General features: G+C 43.1%; 1 protein-coding gene across 11 annotated transcripts in view; it reads right to left on the bottom strand.

The window, feature by feature from the left end:
- FBRSL1 (fibrosin like 1) overlaps positions 1-18,773 on the bottom strand; it is a 610,981-nt gene that overhangs the window by 448,719 nt on the left and 143,489 nt on the right. For all 11 annotated transcript variants that reach the window (XM_070950588.1, XM_070950595.1, XM_070950590.1 and 8 more), the window contains exon 2: positions 11,604-11,804. In XM_070950588.1, coding sequence (XP_070806689.1) covers positions 11,604-11,804 — 201 coding nt within the window. The remainder of the gene's footprint in view (positions 1-11,603; positions 11,805-18,773) is intronic.

Below are 18,773 nucleotides of genomic sequence, written 5' to 3'. Positions count from 1 at the left end.
TTGTGAATGCTCCAACACTGGAAGTTTTTAAGAAGTTGTTGGTTAACCATTTATCTGAACTGGTGTAGGGTTTCCTGCCTAAGCAGGGGGTTGGACTAGAAGACCTCCAAGGTCCCTTCCAACTCTGTTATTGTATTGTATTGTATTGTATTGTATTGTATTGTATTGTATTGTATTGTATTGTATTGTATTGTATTATTATATTATATTATATTATATTATATTATATTATATTATATTATATTATATTATATTATATTATATTATATTATATTATATTATATTATATTATATTATATTATATTATATTATATTATATTATATTATATTATATTATATTATTAGTATTATCAAATGGGTAGAATCCATCTTTGCAATTCAAGTTGAATCTGGACCCAGATTCTGGGAAGGAATTCCCTCCCTAGAAACCGGAAGGTTGGCTTTGGCCAAGCACAATAGGCGAGCCATCCCAGGAGAGACCCCCCCCCCAAAAAAGACCAGCCCTCCAGAGACCCTCAAGCCAGACCTTGCCCTCTTTCTTTCAAGAGCTGCTTTTAATCCACTCTGAATCAGAAGAGCTTGTAAACGCAAGAGCCCGCCTTAAAGGCCCCCATAGAGGACTGTTCCGCAATTTAATGGCAAACGTATTAAGCCCACCCAACCCTGCATGGCAGAATATAAGTGGAGGAAAGGGGAGGGGAGAAAAAGAGACTCAGAAAGCAGAAGGATAAAAAAGAGAGGGAGGGGGAGAAAAGAGGGGGGAGAAGAAATTTCAAACTATTATTCTCTCTACCCCTAAACACTATCATTATTTTTAATCCCATCCCATAATTTGTGGTTGCAGTTGACATAGTGCTTCTGAATGCTTGAGGTTAATCATACTGCCAGGAAACAACAGTCCCGGCTTGTTCCCAATAGCTTTTCTGTCCTCCAAAAAAAACAAAAAAACAAAAACGCAGCGTTTTCAACGATTTCTGCTCCTTAAATGTACAGCAAGACAGTAATTCCATGCTCTGCTTCCTTAAAGTTCACCAAGGAAGCGGAAGGCTGCAGAAGTGTTTCTCTTTATGACTGATCTCTTTTCATTTTCGTGGGATTGACTTGTCCAAGCATCGCAGGGTGCTGGATTCAATCAGAATCCACATCTTGTTCTGGCCTCCGTGTCCTAAAGGTAATTTTTTGAACTCTACACGCAGACTTTGAACGGGGCAATACAAAGTTAACCTGCAGGGCGAAAGCAATTGACTTTGTACGGAGACCAGATAAGAGTTTATAAAGCACTGGAGTTCAAGACTCAGTTTGGCAATCCATCTTGTTAAAGATTCCTGAAGTCAAGGCTTGTTCTCCAACAACCTGCCTATCTTGGTTACAAGGCAGAGGCTATCTCCAAAATTAAGAAAGAAAAGAAAACACCACGGGCCACTGAAGTCTTGAGCCATGGAAGTCATGCGTATTCTTTCCAATGTTTCTATGCAAATGAAAGTTGAACGTCACGAATAACAACTAGCAGTCAGAAGACGCGATGAAAACACTTTAACTGGACAACATACGAGCAGATTCCGCCAGAGTTCTGTCTGGGAAACTGTGAGGATCCTAGACCAAGCCAAGTCCAAAAATGCAAGAGAATTCCTGGAAGCCTGGCAGTCTGACAAACCAGCCATCAACAGGCACATAGAGATAAACAACGTCTGCATACCATTCAAAAGAGACAATCCAACAGCCCAAAAGGAAACAAATAGACTACGCCAAAACACCTGCTCGTTGGCAATCAACACCCCAGCTAAGCAAAAATTAACATCAAGATGAATACTAAATCAATAGTAAAGCAATAAGCAGTACGTCATTCAAGGAACTACCAACTTAGAGAAACAATCGAACAGTAAACAACAGCCTGGCCAAGGAACTACCAAAAACCAGACTCACCTCAAAACAGGATAGGTGACAAACAAATCAAATAAATAAATAAATAAATAAAGACACTCCCACCAATACTGATAGGGCAAGCCACTTGTACATAGACAGAGAGCAAGCCCCTCTCCCTTCTAGCACTGAAGATGTTACCTAGTTGGGTCATGAAACGCTTACAAGAAAAGCTCAGAAGGCACCAAGGACCCCACAGTAGTTGTTCTCCTCCAGCTCCTTCTCCTGCTCCTCCTCTTCCTCCACCACCACCTTCTCCACTCCCTCCTAGCACTGATGATGTTCCCTAGTTGGATAATGAAACGTTTGCAAGAAAGCAACCAAGTTTAGAAACCACTATAAGGTAAAGGTAAAGGTTCCCCTTGCACATATGTGCTAGTCGTTCCCGACTCTAGGGGGCAGTGCTCATCTCCATTTCAAAGCCGAAGAGCCAGCGCTGTCTGAAGACGTCTCCGTGGTCATGTGGCCGGCATGACTCAACGCCAAAGGCGCACGGAACGCTGTTCCCTTCCCACCAAAGGTGGTCCCTGTTTTTCTACTTGCATTTTTTACCTGCTAGGTTGGCAGAAGCTGGGACAAGTAACGGGAGCTCACCCCGTTACGCGGCGCTAGGGATTCAAATCGCTGAATTGCCGATCTTTCGATCGACAAGCTCAGCGTCTTACCTGCTGAGGCACCGTGTCCCTCGTAGAGAGCACTAAGGACCCCACAAATTCAACCCTGAGCTACAGATTTTTCTCTTCTTTTGCTCCACACGTAAGCACACCCATGACTTAGAAGGAACAGCTGGAAAAACGCCTCCACTTTCCTGCGGTGCTTTCCAAACACGTTGAGATGATGACTAGATGTTCCCAGCCAGCTGCCCTAGAAAGATCTGTCGTTAAAAGTAGACAATAGTAATTCTGGATGAAGCAATATTTCTTGCATGTAGCTATGTATTCAATTACTGTTAATAACTACTGGCTGTGGGGAAGTTTGTAAAGCTGCGTTGCAGGTCCCACACAACTGCCAAATTAGATGTGTTGCCAGCAGTTCGTTGCCAAGCTCAAAGGGAAAGGCTGCTCCGGAGAAGATTCTTCACCTTCTAATGAACCAAAAAGCTGTTTATTGAGGGGAGGGAATGAACAAAGTCTTCTGTTTATTAGCAAACTTCCCCTGACCTCCAGTTCATGAGCTGGACAGAAAGAGAAGCTGGCATTTTCTCCCCCCCCCCGTCAAACAATTATGCTTTGTTAGATCTTAATTTTTTATTTTATTTATTTTTGCCTTTCCTTATTATCCGAGGCTAACGCGACACGCAGTTCAAACAAGAATAATAATGGGGGGAAAAAACCCAGCCCTTTTCCAAGGAAAGAAAAGATTTTGCACACCAGAAAAGAGATGGCTATTAAACAAATAATAAAAGAAGAGGGGGGGAAATGTGACAGAACTGAGCCTGCCAATTAAATCTAAGAGGAGACCAAGAGAGAGAGAGAGAGAGAGAGAGAGAGAGAGAGAGAGAGAGAGAGAGAGAGAGAGAGAGAGAGAGAGAGAGAGAGAGAGAGAGAGAGTGTGTGTGAGAGAGAGAGAGAGAGAGAGAGAGAGAGATACAATTACAGCTTTCTGTAAATTACTTTGTGTAATTAAATCCGCTTCCCTAAATTACAAACCATTTAGCTCTTCTTTTATAACAATGTAAGCAATGACCACCAGCAACCTTTTTATGAGAGCTGGGTGCCATAAAAGTGGTTAAACAACAACCACTTTGCCTGCCTCTTCTCTTCAAAAGCAGACATGGGAACGGGGATTTGTTTACTTCGGGCTCGAAAGAGACGACAAAAATCGGCATGGTTTTGTTCCTCCAAATTCTGTGCTCTGGGACTAGATTAACACCCCAAAATGCTGAAGGGGGTTCCGTGAAAAACTTTCCAAGCATGGTTTTAGTAAGCTGATTTAGTAGATTCCTTGACACAGCAGACAAAGACAGATGCACATTCCACATTTATCTCTCTCAAGGCTGTATCCCAAAGTTACCTACAGCAGCAGGAGGGGAGTGACCTCTACAACCCACAAAATTGCTCCTTAGCGCATGTGATTGATGACACACCCTGGGGGGAGGGAGGAAACAGAGTCATAAATTACGTAGGTCAGAGCTGGCTTCACTTGGAAACGTGCTGACATGAAGCTCCTAATTGGATAAACTGGATTTCTTTTGATTTAATTACGGCATCCGTCAGAACCCTGACATACCTGCGGTGAGCAGGCAATTGGATTAGACAACATCTAAAGTCCCTTACAATACAAGTGGTCCTCGATTTACGATCACGATGGAGCCCCACATTTTTTCATTGCTAAGTCAAACATGGGGGGGAAGGCCTGTTTTTCTTTCTTACCTGGCTTCAGATCCTCTCTGTGTATCTGGGAACGGCGAAAACAGCCTTGGAGGCCCTATGGAGGCTGAAAAGGCCCATTTCCCCACTCCCGGTGGGACAGGAAGTGACGTTTTTTTCCTGTCCCCAGCCTCCAGAGACTCCTAGAGAGGCTCCTACAGACTCCTAGAGAGGCTTTTACAGACTCCTAGAGAGGTTCTGGAGGCTGGGGACAGCAAAAAAATGTCACTTCCTGTCCCACCGGGAGTTGGGAAATGGGCCCTTTCAGCCTCCGTAGGGCCTCCAAGGGAGTGGGAAAGGCTGTTTTCCGCCATTCCCAGATACACAGAGAGGATCTGGAACCAGGTAAGAAAGAAAAACGGGCTTACCAGGCCATCATGTGCCAGGAGCGGGGGGGAGGGGGAGCGCACACATGCGCATGGGCACGTGCGTGCACGACCCTCCCCCGCCCCCCCCCTCTCCTGGCACGCGATGGCAAAAAGGTTAGCCATCACTGGTATAGAGTCTCCTACTTGAGAGGGGGCTGGACTAGAAGACCTCCAAGATCCTTTCTATCTCTATTCTGACTGACTGACTGACTGACTGACTGACTGACTGATTGCACGAAACCAGTGCTTCTCAACCTTGGCCGCTTGAAGATGCATGGACTCCAACTCCCAGCATTCCCCAGCCAGTCCTAACCCAGGAATTGAAATCCACACATTGAGCCCAAGATTGAGAAACACTGCATTAGATTAAGCTAAGCTAAGTAACAAGTTGTGTGTATTCTGCCATTTGGATGAAGAGCCCATATTTCCGATCGGGCTGAACTTGGGAGTTCTTTTTAAGCGCCTTCAAGTCCGTTTCGGGCTCCTGGAGAAAACTCCCACAGTTTTCTCAACAAGGTTTTCTGGAAATCATTTGCCATGCCTACTTCTCCGGGCTAAGAGGAAGGGACTGGCCCAAGGTCACCCAGCTTTGTGCCCAACTTGGGAACAAGAAGGTAAGGTCACCCAGTACTAGCCTGATGCCTTCTCCACCACAATAGACTGGTTCTGCAGGCTGCCTGAATAAGTTTCTGCAGTTTTCTTGGCAAGATTTCAGAAATGGTTTGTCATTGCTTGTTTCCTCCTAGGACTGATAGAGAGGAACTGGGCCAAGGTCACCAAGTTTGCTTTGTGCTTAAAGCAGGATTAAAAACTCAGACGTCCCTGACTTCTACTCCAGTGTCTTCAGTCACCACACCAAGCTGGATTCCTGTTTTGTTGCCTTCAAGTCAGTTTTGGACTTGTGTGATTAAATGGAGAAGTTCACACAGCTCTCTTGGCAACACTTTTGGAGGTGGTCCTCTTCTTCTTCTTCTTCTTCTTCTTCTTCTTCTTCTTCTTCTTCTTCTTCTTCTTCTTCTTCTTCTTCTCCTCCTTCTCCTCCTCCTCCTCCTCCTCCTCCTCCTCCTCCCTTCTTCTTCTTCCGCCTTCACCTTCTTCCTCCTAGGGCTGAGAAGGAGGAACCGGCCCAAGGTCACCCAGCTGGCTTTGTGTCTAAAGTGGAAGTCAAAGTCCTGGTCTCTCCGATTTCTGAATTACGGCCATTTTTTAATAATGGGTCTTCCCCAAGTTGGCACCATCAGCCTTATCACTCCCATAATTCTCAGAGAATAGCAGAATAACAGCGTTGGGAGGGACTTTGGAGATCTTCTAGTCCAACCCCTTGCTGAAGTAGGAAACCCTATAAAATTCAGACAAATGGTTGTCCAATTTCTCCTTGAAAACCTCCAGTGAAGGGAGCACCCACAACTTCTGGAGGCAAGTCGTTCCACTGTTTAATTGTCCTAATTGTCAGGAAATTTCTCCTGAGTTCTAGGTTGCTTCTCTCCTTGATTAGTTTCCATCTGTTGCTTTTTCTCTTGCCTTCAGGTGTTTTGGAAAATAGGAAAACTCCCCTCTTTGTGGCAGTGCCTCAACTATTGAAACACTGCTATCATGTCACCCCTAGTCCTTCTTTTCACCTAATTCCTGCAACTATTCTTCATATGTTTTAGCCTCCAGTCCCCTAATCAGAATAAGGCACATAAGTAAGAATTTCAGCAAATGTCATCCGAACCCTTCTGATCTTAGGATGCATTAAGTCTAGAATAGAATAGAATAGAATAGAATAGAATAGAATAGAATAGAATAGAATAGAATAGAATAGAATAGAATAGAATAGAATAGAATAGGAAATAGAATGGAATGGAATGGAATGGAATGGAATGGAATGGAATGGAATGGAATAGAATAGAATAGAATAGAATGGAATGGAATGGAATGGAATGGAATGGAATGGAATGGAATGGAATGGAATAGAATAGAATAGAATAGAATAGAATAGAATAGAATAGAATAGAATAGAAAATAGAATGGAATGGAATGGAATGGAATGGAATGGAATGGAATGGAATAGAATAGAATAGAATAGAATAGAATAGAATAGAATAGAATAGAATAGAATAGAATAGAATAGAATAGAATAGAATAGAATAGAAAATAGAATGGAATGGAATGGAATGGAATGGAATGGAATGGAATAGAATAGAATAGAATAGAATAGAATAGAATAGAATAGAATAGAATAGAATAGAATAGAATAGAATAGAATAGAATAGAATAGAATAGGAATAGGAATAGAATCATAGAAGGGGCCTTGGAGATCTTCTAGTCCAACCTCCTGCTTAGGCAGGAAACCCTACACCAGTTCAGATAAATGGTTAACCAACAACTTCTTAAAAACTTCCAGTGTTGGAGCATTCACAACTTCTGGAGGCAAGTTGTTCCACTGATTAATTGTTCTAACTGTCAGGAAATTTCTCCTTAGTTCTAAGTTGCTTCTCTCCTTCATTAGCTTCCACCCATTGCTTCTTGTCCTGCCCTCAGGTGCTTTGGAGAATAGCTTGACTCCCTCTTCTTTGGGGCAGCCCCTGAGATATTGGAACACTGCTATCCTGTCTCCCCTAGTCCTCTTATTCATTAAACTAGACAAGCCCAGTTCCTGCAACCATTCTTCATATGTTTTAGCCTCATCATCTTTGTGGCTCTTCTCTGCACTCTTTCTAAAGTCTCCACATCTTTTTTTATATCGTGGCGACCAAAACTGAATGCTGTATTCCAAGTGTGGCCTTACCAAGGCCTTATAAAATGGTATAGTCCAGGAAGTCTGGTCAAAATTTTGAAATCCCTCCTCGTCGCAGCCAGGCAGTGAAAATATTTAGCATGCCAAGTGCAACTCATTTCTCTTTCCTGTTTTGTTTTTTCCCTCCCCTCTTTCTCTCTCTCTCCTGGGCTCTGTGTGTGTGCAAGATAAGACGGATTAGCACTGCGGAGCAAGCTGTGTTAAAATAATAGGTCTTCCCCTACTCAGTGGTTTCCTTCCGCCATCACCCCCGGCTGCCATCACGCCATGCCCAACGATTCCCCTGCACTTTCTATGCTGCGTTCAGCATCCAAAATGCCTGGCCGGGACTTAAAGCAGATTTTTAAATTAGTTCCTGACAGTGCAAACAGATTGCTATTGATTGAAATGAGCCTTATTTTAGTTCTTTAGATGAGCAGCCCTAATGACTAAATACTGTATTGCCCATTTCGACACTTGGTGCCGGGGACTCCCCAGTGGTTTCTTTGGCAGCTGCGAGTTTTTCCACACTGGCGGATTATGAGGAGGGGATGGAAGTGGGCCATCTGTGGCTCACCCCCCCCACCCCGCAACCCGTGTGGCAGCTCTCCGGCAGAACTGGAGGCAGAACAATGCAAGGAGGCGAGGGGGAGCCACTTCTGTAGCGTTGCCAAGAAAACAACGGCAGACGGGAGTGTGGAAGTGAACCTGGAGTCACGAGGAGGCCTGCTTGCCTCGGAGAGCCTTCAGCTCATAAACTGCTGCTCCTCCCTCCCTTCGTCCCTCCTTCCTTTTTCTTCCCTCCCTCCCTCCCTTTCCTTTCTTCCTTCTTCCCTACCTTCATCCTTCCCTTCTCTCTTTTTTCCTTCCTATCTGCCTGCTTATTTTTGCATGCTTTGTAAAACTCTAATTGAAAATAAGGAACTTCGGCCACCAGCCACCCGCATGGCCCAGTCTAATTTCAACACCACTGAACCGATATTAAATTGTAAATGCACTGTCCCCTAAGAGAGGTTTTCGCAAAGTTTTACCCAGACCTCTTGAAAATAATTTATTCTCAGTCCTGTTCAAAAAGAGGGCAGTTCTGATCTCCTCTTCCTTCTCCCCTTTCTTTCTTTCTTTTTTTCTCTTTCTTTCTCTTTCTTTCTTTTTTCCTTTCTTTTTCTTTCTCTCTTCCTCCCTCCCTCTTTCTTTCTTTCTTTCTTTCTTTCTTTCTTTCTTTCTTTCTCCTTTCTTTCTTTCTTCTTTCTCCCTCCCCCCTTTTTTCTCTTTCTCTCCCTCCCTCCCTTTCTTTCTCTCTCCTCTCTCTCCTTCTTTTCTTCCTTCATCTTCCCTCCCTCCCTCCCTCCCTCCCTCCCTCCCTCCCTCCCCCTCTCTCTCTCTCTCTATGCTGTTCCATGCAGTTGCTGCTCCTTTTCCTACATTGGAAAGATGGCACAAGCAAGATGATAAATCCTGATTAGGCTGCCAACCTCCCCGCATCAATGCCGGGGGTGGGGGGAATGAATAAACCCCGAGGGGGTTTAGAAAAAAAAAAGGAAGCCATTGAGCTTCATTCCCAGGGATCTGCTTCTTTGCCTCGCCCCCAAACCTTGCCGAACCGTATCCCTTTTGTGTAATCCCACCCCCTGAGAAGCCAATGGAGGCTTTTAAGGAGGCTTTTTCTGCTGGCCTCTGATCAGGATACAGCCTTGGGTGCCTTTAGAGGCGATGCGATGCCCCTGGAACTCTTGAGCTCATGATGGAAGGAGCACCAGATCACCCCTTCAGACCATCCCAGGTGAATAGAATAGAATAGAATTCTTTATTGGTCAAGTGTGATTGGAGATACAAGGAATTTGTCTTTGGTGCAGATGCTCTCAGTGTACATAAAAAGACAAGATATATTCATCAAGAATCATAAGGTACAACACTTAATGATAGTCATAGGGCACAAATAAGCAATCGAATCATACTAGGAAACAATATAAATCGTAAGGATACCAGCAACAAGGTTACAGTCATACAGTCGTAAGTGGGAGGAGATGGGTGATGGGAACGATGAGAAGATTAATAGTAATGCAGTCTTATTAAATAGTTTGACAGTGATGAGGGAATTACTGTGTTTCCTCAAAAATAAGACCCTGTCTTATATTTTTTTGAACCCCGAAATAAGCGCTTGGCCTTCTTTTCAGGAAGGTCTTGTTATTTTGGGGTGCATGGAGCAAGATGGTGCTCCTCTTGCCACCTTACCTGATTTCCAGCTCTGTGTTTAAATATTTTTGGGGAGGGCTTATTTTTGGGGGGGAGGCTTATTTTAAGGCATACTCTCAAAAGCCCGATTGGGCTTATTATCATGGGATGTCTTATTTTTGGGGGAAACAGGATATTTATTTAGCAGAGTGATGGCATTTGGGGAAAAACTGTCCTTGTGTCTAGTTGTTCTGGTGTGCAGTGCTCTATAGCGTCATTTTGAGGGTAGGAGTTGCAACAATTGATGTCCAGGATGCGAGGGGTCTGTAGATATTTTCATAGCCCTCTTTTTGACTCGTGCAGGTCCTCATGAGTGACTCAGAGTGATAAATAGCCTGGCAAACAACATCACAAAAAAACCCCCCTCTCTCTCTTTCTCTCTCTCCCTCCCTCCCTCCCCCTCCCTCTCCCTCTCTCCACCTTGAACCAACCTGTTAGTGCAAGTCAAGGAGGATGCAGCTGGCGCTCTTGGTTCAGATGGGCAGGCTGGACTGTGAGCGCTTAGACACCTCTCACCAAGTTTTGAATTCATGTGTGTGTGTGTGTGCGTGTGTACTAATTGTAACGGGGCATCACAACCTTCTTCTTTGACTCTATTTGCACAAGAAGCGGTTCCGCAAGATTACCTGTAAGCGTGTTAGTATGGAAAGGTTTCCTGGCACAAATTTGGCAAGGAAAACCAAGGGGAGGAACTGGTTGGTTGGGGTTTCCCCTCCCCCCTCCCCAGAGATGCTCAATTTTCAGAGGGTGAAAATTTTCTAAATTTTAAAAGTAGAAGTGTGTAGGTTGAGGGAAGCCTCTCAACTCTTGTTCTGCCCCCCCCCCCCAAAGTTTGATGGTTCACAAGCAACTTGCGACATAAATTCCCCCCAAGAACGTCATACGTTGCATGCAGCCTGCAAGAATCTGTGTTTCAATTTACATCTTCGGAAGCAATTTGCTACACAAAGATCTTCAATAGAATAAGTTCCTAATGTCTGCCCAGATGTTTTTTCAACCTTCTACCTTGTCATACATCATCCTAAAGCCCTGTGGTTGCCATGGAACAAAAGATAGACTCTACATGTGGGTGTTTCTAAGCCACTGCCCTTGCCACAAGCTTCACCCAGAGAAGATCCACCATCCATGGTACACAACCTAAGAAGTTTCCACTAGAGTCAGACACGTTCAACCAGCAGTTGGTATCCCCATCGTCTCGTTTCTCCATCCATATTTTACATAAGCCAGGGGTCGGCAACCTTAAACACTCAAAGAGCCACAAAGGTCCTAACTGGAAGCCCCCCCATTCAATTCTGGAGCCGACCGGAAGTCCGGTTCCCCCACCATAGAGTCTCCTCCTAGCGTGGTGTCCTTTTTCCTCTACCTGTCCTAACCAAAAGCCCTATCAATTGTGGATCCGACCAACAGGGAGCAGCAGCTTTAGCAGTCCTTTAGACTCTTCCTCCACCCATAAATGTATCCTCAACAGCATCCTTTCCATACAGGTAGTTCTAGACTCTTATGACTGTAATTGAGCATGGAATTACGGTTGTTAAGATGCTGATCGTTAAGCGGATCATCAATTGTGGGACAGCTGCCAGGTGACCAAAATGTGATAACATGACATGGCAGAAGTGGACATCAGAACTTCAAATAAAGGTCATAAATACCTTTTTTGGGGTCTATTGTAAATGCAGAAGATTGCTAGGCAATTGGTTGTTGTCAGAATATTCATGACTGGGAAAACATGGTAACAAGGTCAGCCTATGAATAGGCATAGCAACTAAGTCAGCCAATGGGAGCTGAGACAGACTGGAGCCAGGGCGTGTCTTAGTCTGCAGCTTCTGAGTCTGTGCAGAGAAATGAAACTGAAACCAGTGTGGTTGGGAAACACTGATCTAATTGAATCGAAGAAAACACATCTTCCCAAAGGACACCTCCAAGGCTAAAGATAGATGGTCAATCTTTCCATCCTACCTGTTTCTGGACCTTCAACGGGACTTTCTTTTTCACTCTCTCCTTCCCTCGATCCGTTTCTCTCCCCGAACTTCCGGCATCGTTACTGTGCCCGTTTTCGCTGGGTTCGGCGGAGACGCAGTGTTCACTTTCTCGAAGTTTCTTTCCTGGGTGTCTCTCCCATTTTTCCTTTCTCTCCTGAGGCTTCAGTGACATGTCCTTCTGTAGAAGAGGCAAAATCAGAAAGGGGGAAAAAATGTTAATGTTGACCTGTTTGCCAGAACAGCTACAGACATTACAGGAATTCTGTGCAGGTTAGCAAGCATGGTTGATTACTAAACCTTTCTCTGTTAAAGGAAGGACTAGGGGAGACATGATAGCAGTGTTCCAATATTTGAAGGGTTCCTACAAAGATGAAGGGGTCAAACTATTTTCCAAAGCACGAAAAGATGAGACAAAAAAAAAACCAATGGATGGAAACGAACCAAGGAGAGAAGCAACTTAGAACTACAGAGAAAATTCATAACCATGAGAGCAATCAACCAAGGGAATAGCTTGCCTTCAGATGTTGCGGGTTCTCCATCACTAAAAGATAAAGGTTCCCCTTGCACATACATGCTTGTCGTTCCCAACTCTAGGGGGCGGTGCTCATCTCCGTTTCAAAGCTGAAGAGTCAGCACTGTCCAAAGATGTCTTCATAGTCATGTGGCCGGTATGACTCAACGCCAAAGGCGCACGGAAGGCTGTTCCCTTCCCACCAAAGGTGGTCCCTATTTTTCTACTTGCATTTTTTATGTGCTTTCGAACTGCTAGGTTGGCAGAAGCTGGGACAAGTCACGGGAGCTCACCCTGTTACATGGCACTAGGGATTCGAACCGCTGAACTGCCGACTTTTCGATCGACAAGCTCAGTGTCTTAGCCATTGAGCCACTGCGTCCCTATGCTCCATCACTAGAGACTTTCAAAAAGAGACTGGACAACCCTTTGTCTGAAATGGCATAGGGTCTCCTGCTTGAGCAGGGAGTTGGACTAGAAGACCTCCAAGGTCCCTTCCAGCTCATTCTATGTTCTAAGCCCCCAGGACATTTCTTTCATAGTCTTTTCTCTGTGAGAGGCAAGGAGGCTCATACAGTGACTGTGAAAGCTCTCTTGAATCAAGTATGGCTTTTGATGGCTACATGGCTCATCAAAATGATGGTGTCCTTCAGATCCCCAAATGGCCATCCCTTGGAAGGAGGGAACTCTTGTTCCTTCTGTTCTAGAGGACAAGAAACAATGCAATGGCCTTCCTTCATGAGGCAGCAGATCGTAGTTCAAGGTGCTTCTAAGCTTCTTGACCAATAAGGCCAATTTTCTGAAGGACAGTAGGCTTTTCTGCTGTGGGATCTTCAGACAGAGGTTGGAGAACCTCCTGTCTGAAACGTTTCAGTTCTAGATTTCTTGTTTCTAGAAGGCAGTCTGATTAGATGGGCAAGAGGAACTTTTCCTGTCATTCTATTGTCTTAGTAATAAGCAACGGTGTCATTCCTCCCCTCTACAGCACAACTGAGGTTGGAGAAATGGGAAGGCGTGTAAAATAGAAACAAATTGCCAGACAAAAGTAACCAGAGACACTCGTAAATAGCTAAAGTAAGCAACTTCATTGTTTTCCACCTATATTACAAGAATATGCCCAGATGCTTGACGTCCCATGGGACTAACCAGATAAGGCTTCATGGATCACGAGGGAAGCTGCACTTACAGCTACGCAAGGACTCTAAGCTACGGCCTTGCTTGACACCTTTCCCCTTCCAACCTAGTTGGCAATTTCCCAACACAATACAGTATGTTTCTTTTTCCTCCCCCCTAATTTAGCTCTTGAAGAAATATATGTTCTTCTACAGCTGACTTTGGCTCACATGCCCAGAGGTAATCAATCACAAGGAGAAAAGCATATGGATGGGAACTACAGAACTATGGAAATGGCCCCCCTGTTTAGGATTTCACACTGGTGTACAACCTCATGCAAAATGCTAGATTAGACTGATATATATATTGTGATCTCTTAGCAAATTTTTTTTGTCAATCTAATTCCCTTTTTACTATTACTATTAGTCTTCTCATTGTTCCTATCACCCATCTCCTCCCACTAATGACTGTATGACTGTAACTTTGTTGCTTGTATCCTTATGATTTATATCAACTGTTTCCTAATATGATTCGATTGCTTATTTGTACCCTATGACTATCATTAAGTGTTGTACCTTATGATTCTTGACGAATGTATCTTGTCTTTTTATGTACACTGAGAGCATATGCACCAAAACAAATTCCTTGTGTGTCCAATCACACTTGACCAATAAAGAATTCTGTTCTGTTCTGTTCTGTTCTGTTCTGTTCTGTTCTGTTCTGTTCTATTCTGTTCTATCATTCCATTCCATTCCATTCCTTTTTGGCTTTTTAAAAATTATTATCTTGGAGAGCTTTTCCAACATTGACTAGCAGATCTTCCTCAGAAGTGATCAGAAGCGAATGTGAGATGTTTTACATGATCTGTAATCATTTTTTTTTTTTTTTTTGCCGAAATGCAGTACTCTCCCTGCAATTCAAACCTAAATCTCTTTGAATTTAACACAGTACCTTGTCTGCTATTCTAAATTTCCTCTGTTTGTTTGCATTCAGGGATATCTGATTCTTAGGAGACTGCCTGGACAAATCCCTGCAGTTTTCTTCGGTTATTCCCCTCCGAAGCTCGCTCACACACACACGAAAATCATACACGGACACAACATTGGTTTTCTTATCTATAAAACAGGAGAAATGCTTTCGAGCCATACAGCGTTCCCTAGGGAGGAGATAACAATGGTAGAAAGTATAAAACCCTGTAGGCATTTTAATATATATATATATATATATATCTTTTTTCTTTTTTCATAGGCTTTTATGTGCATATTCTTTCTAGCCAGGTTTTACCTATGTAAACTTAGTTGTTCTTCAGCCCTAGGTTCTGTGAAATCTCATTCACAAGTTCTTGGGCCCTTTTTCTGCTGACAAACTGCAACTCTGTGTTATCTCATTCACAAGTTCTTGGGAAGCAACACAGAGTTGCAGTTTGTCAGCAGAAAAAGGGCCCAAGAACTTGTGAATGAGATTTCACAGAACCTAGGGCTGAAGAACAACTAAGTTTACATAGGTAAAACCTGGCTAGAAAGAATATGCATATATATATATATATATATATATATATATATATATATATATATATATATATATATATATATATGCATATATATATATATATATATATATGCATATATATATATATAACACCAGTGCATTATATGTCCAGTGACGCCTTTTTAACTTGGTCGCAACAGTGATGTCTCTATTCAGCCTCCGCAGACACTGGAGGAGGCACAAACCGAAAGCCAGCTGCCTTGGCTCTGCACAAGTTGGCCTGCGCAAAGCAAAACCGGGAGCTGAATAAATGCCCCGATAATAGCTGCCCTACCCTGTGTTTCTCTCCCATTCTTCCTCTAATTTTAAGTAACAAAGATTATTGTGTGTGGAGAAAGCTGCGCTGGATCAACACCAGAGGACTGGTTAATTTCCTTTGTGCACCAAAGCTCTTGTTTCCTCCGTGTAAATCGGTGACATTTGATTTTTTTCTTGCAAGCTGCTAATTTGCTCCAGAGCCAATATAAAACATCTGTCCGCAGAGTGACATGATTTCCATACTTTTTTTTTTTTAAAAAAAAGGACAGTCCTATTTGAGCAAAAGATGGGAAACTACCATTGCAGCAATACACTTGGGAGCAACAGGGTTGGATGAAGTGCTGCAACTACCTTATGAAGTCGCACAGTGTAGTGGCTGGGGAGACTGGACAGAGATTCAAACCCAAATCCTATCTGGAAGGCCATCTACGGAAGGTTTATCTCCGCAGATGAACAGGAGAGGCTCTTCTGAAGAGCCCTTCCGCTATCAGTTCAAGGATGGGACTTCTCCTGGGTGGCCTTCAGCTGTGGGAGGCACTTTTTAAGGAGGTGTGTTTGGTCTTTCAGTCTTCTTCTAATCAAGAAGATGGAAGAAACTTTGTCCATCTGTCTTTCTGTTTCTGTCTATACATCCATCCATCCATCCATCCATCTATCTAGATCTATCTTACCTTATCTAATTTAGTCTGGTCTGGTCTAGTTTACCCAACTTCCTCCCTCCCTCCCTCCCTCCCTCCCTCCATCCATCCCTACATATATACATACATATATACATACATACATACACCTACCTACCTACCTACCTACCTACCTACCTGTCTATAGACTAATAGGATTGGAGCTAGTAAACTCACTCACTCTCTCTCTCTCTCTCTCTCTCTCTCTCTCTCTCTCTCTCTCTCTCTCCATCTTCTATCCATCCATCCATCCACCCACCCACCCACCCACCCACCCACCCATCCATCCATCCATCCATCTCTATCTCAAATTTATACACTGTCCATCTCTTAAAAAGTAATTCCAGGCAGTTTACAAGTTTAAAACAACAACAACATAAAAACCATAGAAAAATAAAGAAAGTTAAAAAGTTGGAGAGAGGGCCCAGACGCCAACAAATTTCAGAGATCCCCGTGCTAGTTGACAGAGCGAGATCTTAACACTTTTGTAGACCTTACTTGAAGGTCTCATAAAGGTCTGGGCCCTTTGGTTGCACTTCTGGTCTCAGGAGACCACTTTTAAGGACCCTGGAGAGCAGCCAAGAGGGTTTTCTCCCTCATTTGTTATTTGGACTGCCAGTGGGAGAAAGGGGTGCATTAAAGATGCGTTGATTGGCTGCTTCCTCATTCCCGGAAATGATGAGTATCCGAACACACATCTGGAAAGGCACCAAGACAGTTTCTGCAATATCCTTTCCAGTTTGGCTCCAAAATGAACAGCTTCTAGAAGGAAACCTCCCAGCTTGTTGACCCCCTTGACTTCAGGACTCAATCCCAGCTCCCCCATGGAGCCGAGATGCAATTCAAATCCAAACAGCAAAAAATCCCAGCTTTGACCCCCAAATCGAAGCTCTGGGATCGATCTCAATTAGGGTGACTGCAAAGGAAATCGTTGCTTTTCCTAACCTCCACCTTACAATTCTAAAATGGCCACGTGTTTCCTTTCTCATTTTTTTTCTTTTTTTTTAACTTTAAACTTCAACATTTCCCATAACATCGGCTGATAAAATCCAGAGGCACTTAGTGCTGTGTTCTCTTAGAAGCCCTGTCAAAATTTTGGAGTAAGAAGAGAGATGCTTCTTGTTGTAAACCAGTGAAAAGTTCAGCATTGAAGCTTACCAAGGGGTCCAATACAAAACGAGATCTGAAAATTCTCATAAACGCTGTTCCCTTCCCACCAAAGGTGGTCCCTATTTTTCTACTTGCATTTTTTACCTGCTTTCGAACTGTTAGGTTGGCAGAAGCTGGGACAAGTCACGGGATTCGAACAGCTGAACTGCCGACCTTTCAATTGACAAGGTCAGCATCTTAGCTACTGATTTATTAGTTTATCAAAGTATAAAACACAAAGAAAAAAAACATGGAAAAGTAAAAAGAGAGGAAGGGAAGAAGAGGGGGTAGAATGTAATGGGAGAAAAAAAAGGAAAAGGGCACCAACTTCCAACACTCTTTGGCACAGTCAAAGGTGACAACATGACAACTAAAACTTTTTGCTTTTACAGCTGGAGGGAATGACTTAAATATGGTTCAATTAATTAGAATGGATTTTTTTAAAAAAATTAAAGCTTTAAGTTAGTTTTGTATATATAAAATGAGTATGTATGTATACGCAGGTATGCCGGTTTTTTTAAGTAATGCTGAACAATATTTTAAAGTTTGTAGAATATTATGGACTGGATTTGAAAATATGAGAATGAATAATATATTATTCCCTACAGCAAGGGAAGCTGAGATGGTTAAAATGTTTCTTTTATCCAAATAAGAGATTATATTTCATTTTGTCTCTAGTTCCGAAATTGCTTCCGGATTTTGTGTTTGCAATTGGGGGGGGTGGGGGGAAGGAAAATTTGATTCTGTTTTTGTAAATTGTTATTGTTGTAGAGCTGAGCTTGTCGATCAAAAAGTCGGCAGTTCAGTGGTTTGAATCCCTATTGCCGCGTAACGGGGTGAGCTCCCGTGACTTGTCTCAGCTTCTGCCAACCTAGCAGTTCGAAAGCATGTAAAAAATGCAAGTAGAAAAATAGGGACCACCTTTGGTGGGAAGGGAACAGCGTTCCGTGGGCCTTTGGTGTTGAGTCATGCAGTCCACATGACCACGGAGACATCTTCGGACAGCGCTGGCTCTTCGGCTTAGAAACGGAGATGAGCACCGCCACCTAGAGTCGGGAACGACTAGCACATATGTGCGAGGGAAACTTTTACCTTTATTGTTATAGAAATGGCTTGTACATATTGCTGTGTAAAAGCAAAAGGTTGTAGAATCTCAATTTGCAAGAGGCTGCAATTTTTTTTAAAAAAGAAGGCCTGTTAACCAACTGACTTTGATGCAAAAAAAAAGTCATTTTGTGCGCCACCCAAAGCAAATAAATTTCATAATAAATAAATAAATCATAACAAAAATAAAAATAAAAAAAGGCTCACCAGCTGTCTCAATTCAAGCTTTCATACCATGAACTGCACTTGGAAAAACAATAAAGCTCTTGTTTTAGTTAACTTTCACCCAGTTTTGAATCTGAAAGTCCTTGAAATGGATATGCTAATCTGATCTAATATCTACAGCTGCACAAGTCTGTTTCTCAGCTCAGAACCTTGAACGCAGCTCAGAAATAGACAGTGTGTGTGTGTGTGTGTGTGTGTGTGTGTGTGTGTGTGTGTGTGTGTGTGTGTGTGTGTTTGTGTGTGTGTGTGTGTGTGTGTGTGTAAAATAAAAAATAGCTTGACTGGTAGCCAACAGAGAGGGAAGGAAACAACTCCATACAGCTGGATGCCTAAATTCGTGACAATTATTTATTTTTACTGCAACAACTTGCAACAATGGATGGGGTGCTTGTGTTTGGCTCCTTGGAAACACATGCTGAAGCCAGACAGCCTCACTTATTGTTCATTTTAGGCAGTGGTGGAATTGAAATAATTTAATAACCAGTTCTCTGTCCTAATAACCATCTAGGTAGGCGTGGCTCAGTGGTCATGTGACCGTGTGGGCATGCCCAACTCAACGTCA

Source organism: Pituophis catenifer, unplaced genomic scaffold, assembly GCF_029215685.1.
Source record: "Pituophis catenifer annectens isolate HBS135680 unplaced genomic scaffold, rPitCat1.0.hap2 SCAF_10, whole genome shotgun sequence".
NCBI lineage: Eukaryota > Metazoa > Chordata > Lepidosauria > Squamata > Colubridae > Pituophis > Pituophis catenifer.
The sequence above is the reverse complement of the archived record's forward strand: the minus strand, read 5'-3'. Positions and strand labels throughout refer to the sequence as shown.